The 6,524-nt window shown below is 36.0% G+C and overlaps 1 protein-coding gene across 1 annotated transcript; it reads right to left on the bottom strand.

Annotated features, from left to right (window-relative positions):
* Positions 1-1,560: 1,560 nt before the first annotated feature.
* On the bottom strand, positions 1,561-3,150 carry LOC104601196 (Eukaryotic aspartyl protease family protein). Its single transcript, XM_010264452.3, has one exon. It carries the CDS (start codon positions 3,074-3,076, stop codon positions 1,694-1,696), a length of 1,383 nt encoding a protein of 460 aa, XP_010262754.1. The 5' UTR covers positions 3,077-3,150; the 3' UTR covers positions 1,561-1,693.
* Between the last annotated feature and the right edge of the window lie 3,374 nt (positions 3,151-6,524).

Below are 6,524 nucleotides of genomic sequence, written 5' to 3'. Positions count from 1 at the left end.
ATTTTGTAAAAAGTAAACCAATAAGGGGGCAATAAATTAATTTCACAGGTGGGAAAGCTAAATTTGTCAACATTTTCTTGGGATAAAAATGCCCTTTTTAATAATGGATTTTTATGGTCAAAATGATCATTATTTTATTTACATGTAAAATAATATATATATATATATATATATATATATATATATATATATATATATATATATATATATAAATGCAGTTATTGAGATAAGTGTTTCTGGAGAAATAGTTATCCAGGAGAGTGCATTTTTCAGATAAATAACTTACCCAAAAGAGAACTGGGCCTAAACAGTAAATTGAAATATGAATGTATTAATAAATGTGATTGTTTAAATTCTGTTTTTCTAAAACAATTAATTTTTTTTTTATCATTTAATTAAATCCGAATCCATCTGATATCGGATAAATAATAAATATTTAGATAATCGGGTCGGATGGGGATGCAGCTGGATTCGATCCGATAAGTAGAAAAAGTCCAACGCTTCAACGTCAATTCATCATCAAGAGCCTGAGGAGATGTAGGCCAGCTGTGCTAGGCGGATCGAAACACTCTCAGTTTTTGTTAGCTGGAAAAATGAGTTACCACGTTTGGCTTCATTTACGCTACGCGTGTCTTGGGCGTACTACCCAGAATCGCTGCTTGCTAACCTCCAAACATCCAAAGCTGTGGCTGGGTTCCTTTGTGAACCCAGTCCAAACTTCTGAGGCCGTTCCCTCTTTAGTCTTTTCATGTCGCACTCACACTCGCACATGGTGTTCGATAGAAGTCCTAAAAGAATATCACCCCGTCCCAGCTCTAAACTTCTAATCCTTTGGTAGGCCAGCCGACCAAGCCCCCAAAATGGACATTACTCGGAGAGCGAGTCATTTAATTACTGATTGGTTAGTGTAGCAAATCCAAGCACAAATTTGTCTGTTCAGTCCCCATCTCCAATGTTGTTGCCTAAATAATTTGGTCACCCAACTCCAACAGTTATTTATCTTTCAAAACAAAGAAAAAAAAAAACTCCAACAGTTATTTAATTAATTTAAATTACAACTCCAGCTCATTATTAGATCTGGTCATCTGGGAATCATGATATCATTTCATTCACAATGTCTGTGAAATGATATAACACTACTGTCTCAGCTCTACCTCTATCACATTGTTTCTTGTGCTTTCTGACCGCTCAGTAGTTGAGATTCGAGAGGAAAAGGTTGAAAGGGAAGAGGCACCAAGCCTCACAGTCTCACACTCCCCCAGCTCACAACCCCGCCCCCTCCCCTCTTTCTCTCTCTCTCTCTCTGTATTATATACTTTCCCCAGAAAGGAGGTCACACCCCAGTAACCCACAATCATGTCTCTTCACTTTGATATTATCACATAACGTGAGAATGTTGTTTTTTTCAGAGACTAGTCATATCTCGTAACAAAATCAACGCCACAATCTTCCCCCACTTCTCTAATCTCAATTTCACGTGAAGATACAAACACAATCTTTCTCTCTCAACAGACAGAGTCTTGTGGCCTTCAAATGCCCAAAATAAACAAAAGGGAAAAGTTGTAAAAGCACAATCTCCAATAATTTAATTATATTAATTAATAGTGATCCATTACAACAATTTAAAGAAAAATTGGCTCCCCAGACTCGCTGAGTCTGCCTCTGATTCCACTCCACCGAACTCGCCTTGCACTCATGGTAAGGCGCAACCATGCCGAGAAAAACCCAGGCGTGATCTCTCCCTGTCGAACTCAAACAAGAACCCTTGTTGCATTAAGTTCCCGATTATCGAGAAGCCCGACGGGGTGGTGACAGGTCGCATAGCCAGGCACTTGACGCCCTCCGCCGCGTCGATGAAGTAGTTCCTTGCCGGTGGGGAGAATACCGAGTCACCCTCGAGTCGAAAACTTAACTTGGGTAACGAAGGATTTGCTACCCCCGACACATTGACGCAGAAGTCCAGACTCGAAGATGGGTCGGTCGTTCTCGGTAATCTGATTCTCTTTTTAAACGCCGTTAGAACCTGACGGTAAGCTGGCTCCGCGATGAAGGTTAGTGTGGTGCCGGAGTCGATCACGGTGCCGCCGTTACCCTGGTTGTCTAAGGCCCAGATGGAGGGGTCGATCGGCAATCCGACGCCGTCGATGAATACGCTCTTGATCCCTATATAGTAGAACGAGGGAGATAAAGCGCTTGTGTGTAATGGAGTGAAGCTCATCATTTGCTTCCTTGTAATGGGCTGCGTCTCTCCGATCAAGAGATAGCTCGTCGGAGGCGGAGATATGGTATAATCCATGAGGCAGTAGGAGAACTTGTAGCCGAACCGCTTACCCACCTGGGAGGAGAAGGAGGTGGGCCCTCTCCCAAGTCCCATAACTCCATGGGCGCCATTAAAGCTCGCACCTGAAACACTCGGACCAGAGATGTGAAATCCACAACCAAAAGCGAGTTTTTTCAGTCGAGCAACTCGTCCAAAGCTCGTGTTCAACGTCACCGTCTCCCTAGAGAAAAACCCACTCGTTCTAGACTCATCGGCGTACAAGTACTCGTAGCGGCAAGTGCTGTGAAGGAGAGTATGGTTGCAGGGCTGGTGTTTAACAGGGTGAGGGACGAGTTGACACGCTGGGTCGTAACAGTGAATCGGAGCGAATGTTGTCGAATGGCGAGCCAGAAAGGCCAAGCCTGGAGCGTGTTTACTACAGTTCCGACAAGCAGAGCACTTGACCCAGACGAGATCGCTGCCTGTATCGGCCACAAGGAGGAGCTTCTGAGGTGGGGATCCGATCCTGAAATCAACAAAGTACTGCCCGAAGCCCGTCGACGCGCCGGAGACGACCGGAGACTTTAAGCTTTTACGGCTCTGCAAGGCTGAGTAGAGAACAGAGAGACGGTGAGAGTCTAAAGAGAGAGCTTGTGCTGGGGAAACAAATGGGTTTCTGTGAAGCAACCGTAGTTTCAAATATCCGGTTGAGGTTTTGTTGTTGAAGTCAGCTTGGCTGTTACAGAGATCTGTGAGAGAAAATAGAAGAAGAATGCAGAGAAAGAAAACGCGTGAGAGGGGAATCCATACCACCATTGTCTTGGAAAGATGAAAAAAGAGTAGAAAGGGAGCAAGAAAGGTACGGGAGGAGAGAAGAGATGAACACTACTTAATTACTTATACTTAGGTTGGTCTGGTCTTTTTTAAGTGCAGTTCGTACTATGTATATACGTATCTGTTATGTATTATATACGGAATATACGGTTATAATGTACGTACTGTCCGTGATATACGAGCATCAGTATGAAGCCATGACTCATGAGACTCATGACCCATGAACCAACCGATGGAGTGGGCCATGGTCCATGGATCAACATTAATACATTATCGCACTTCATTGGAGGAAAACCCCGGTCATTTCTGTCTTGACTCCTGACCCCCGACCCCTCAATCCTCGTTACTCATTTCCTCAACGGCTCAACCCCACCGGCCCGGTTGGGAGAGCTGAAGCTTTGTTTGAGTCGTGAGTGTTGGTTAAGCTGCTTTGAAGAAGCCAATAAAAGAAGCTTTAGTGGAAAGCTATGTTTTTGGCTTTAAAGACAGCCATTTTGGGCTCTCCAGGGTTTCACCAACCATGACTTTATGGGTGGGGCTCACCTCATAAAGCCAAATCAGCTGTCAATTAATCATTTGGAGGGCTGTTTGCTATAGCCTCTTTGAATAACTTATCTATGATGCTTCAAAGCAGCTGAATCAACTTAGCTGAATGGTCATGAGCTGCTTTGGAAAAGGCTCTGTTTTTTATGCAAATTCGCATTAGGTATAAATTTTGCACCCAGTTCAATATTGCGTCCATTTGTTTGTAATTGTAAACCATAATTTGCATTCTTGCCTGATGCGGAATTTATACTTTTTATTTCACTAGTAATGAAGCGCATGCATTGCATGTGAGATTTTTTTTTCATATTAATTACTTAACTTTTAGATATATCATAATTAAGATAAAAAACGAAAACTAACAAAAGTAAGAATATGATTAAAAATAAACTTAAATGCTTGTAGTAAATGTGTACGTGCATTGTATGTGGAAATTTTAAATTATAATAACAATTATTATTATTATTATTATTAATTTTTATTTCATTTTACCATAAATAAAAATAAATTTTAACAAATATTTTTATTTATTATGATGAATATATAACATTATAAATGTTCCCAAATGCGACAGAATTTTGTATTTTTTCATTGTTTGTGCTCTATCCTTTTTTAAATATTTATTATTCAATTATGACATCATGAGTTTTTTTTTTTGAAAAGTTGGATCGTTAACCCACCATCTAAATAAGAAAATAGCTTTACTTTCGGATTTTTTTAAATTATATATCATCTATATCATATAAATAATTTTTACTTATCATACTTAATTTTTGTTTGACATAATTAATGTATAATTTTTTATATATTCTTTTGATTACTTGTACTTTTTTTAATTTTTTAAAGATTTATTATTTTACTATCATATCATCGATTAACGCATTTGACCCAAACCAATAACCCACAACCCAAAAAGGAAAATAATTTGATTTATAGGTTGCATGATACTAATGTTATATTACATTTCCATCATTGATAATGCATGTATAATATTAGAGATGTACCCAATATTTATTTTTATGAATATATAACATTAGATATGTGCCCAAATTTTTTTCTATTTTTATTTTTGTTATTATTTATATTTTCTATTTTTAAAAATTTTATTATTTGACTATGACATCATTTCATTTGTAGGTTGATTTTAACTATGACATCATTTCATACGTATTTTTGTTTAGTATAATGAATACTCAATAATAGATATATCCAATTCTTTTTTTTTTATTTTTTGTATTATATATTTTATATATTTTGATTCTTTTATTATTTAATTATGACATTATTTATTAACCCATTTGACCCAAAATGGTTAAATTGCTTACCCACCATTGGGAGGGAAGAAAATTGTTTTGTTTTCAAAATATTTATTTTCATAATATTGAAATTAATTTTATGGATTTAATAAGAGAATATACCTTAATATGAGATTTAATGAGAAAAAATACAAAAATAGTTTTATTTCTAATTGGTTTTAAATTTTGTATTCCATTTCCATCATTAATAAAATCATTTCTTATTTATCATACTTATTATTGTTTAATATGTCGAATATATGATGTTAAAAATGTTTTCAATTTTTTAATTTATATATTTTTGAAATTTATTATTTAATTGTGATAACATGGATTGGCCCATTTGACCTGAACTGGTTTAATTTCTTACCACTACTTAGATGAAAACACTATTTTTTCAAGTAGATTTTAAAAGTATGTTTTTATGTTATTGGAATTATTAATTTATAATGCATGGATTTAATTAATAGAATTTAATGATGAAAATAAATAAAAATGCCTCAAATATATGATTCAATGAAGGTGAATGCAAATTAATACCTTAAGTGTTGGATTTAATGAGAAGAAATTAAATGCATTGAATATCTTATAATTATATCTTTTCAACTCATTTAATATTAATAATTGATTACCCTTTTGCCCTCATTTTTTTATCAATAAATTTAAATATAGAAGGATAAATTTTGTCCTAAAAAAATTTCAGAAATATTACTAAGGCTATTCGTACTTTTTAAAGTAGTATAGATTTCATCATTTGCGGTTAATGACAGTTCAAATTTTGTATCTAAAATGTTGGTGCAAAATTTGCACCAATTTCCTCCTACCTTAATTCTCTCTCATAAAATGGAGAGTATGGAGACTAAACTCATTTCTTCCTCCCAAACAAATAACCTTTCTCCCACTCTTTCATATGAACTAGGGACCACATCACTCTACATTTCTACTTCTTATTTTACAGTAAACAAAGAAAAGAATATCAAATCTGAAGCAAAAGTAAATCAGGGTTTACAATTCATCCATTTTAACTTCTTTTTTGCACTTTTATTCATTTACACAAGTGTGCAAATGAAATTGGCACTACAAATAAATGGAGAATAAAAGTTTAAAGTTTAAATGAGCTTCTAAAAAAGTCATTTTTTGAAATAGGCCTTTTAAAAAAGTGCTTTTATAGTATTTGGCTAGTCACCAACTTTTTCCCTACTTTTCCAAATCAATACTTTTCACCAATTTTTTCGACTTATTACTATTATTTTTTGCTTTCCAATGTGAAAATTAAAAAAAAACATTAGAAAAAACATTCCCATACAGAGAAAGGATTAAGGAACATCAGGGCTTTTCAGATTCCTTCATGCCCGCCGCGCAAAGCCAAAAGCGCCAGGGGAAAGCACTTCCGATTTCCGAAGGGGCACTCATTCAATAATGGCAGAATATACCTTTAGTTTGGGGCTACAGCCTACAGGGTCTGATTTCAGAGGCGTTAGCACCCTCCACACAGACACTACCTCTAACTCGAGAACGTTGGCAGCGTGAATCATCCACACTCAAGAGATCGTCTATGCCTAAGATATATATAGCATAATCAGATCATCTAA

This window comes from Nelumbo nucifera, chromosome 3 (genome assembly GCF_055504915.1).
Source record: "Nelumbo nucifera cultivar China Antique chromosome 3, China Antique-T2T, whole genome shotgun sequence".
Classification (NCBI taxonomy): Eukaryota; Viridiplantae; Streptophyta; class Magnoliopsida; order Proteales; family Nelumbonaceae; genus Nelumbo; species Nelumbo nucifera.
Note: the sequence above shows the minus strand (reverse complement) of the source record. Positions and strands in the feature narration are given on the sequence as shown.

Excerpts from the sequence above, each read along its gene's own strand:
- LOC104601196 (XM_010264452.3), bottom strand. The coding sequence starts at position 3,076 with ATGGTGGTATGGATTCCCCTCTCACGCGTTTTCTTTCTCTGCATTCTT.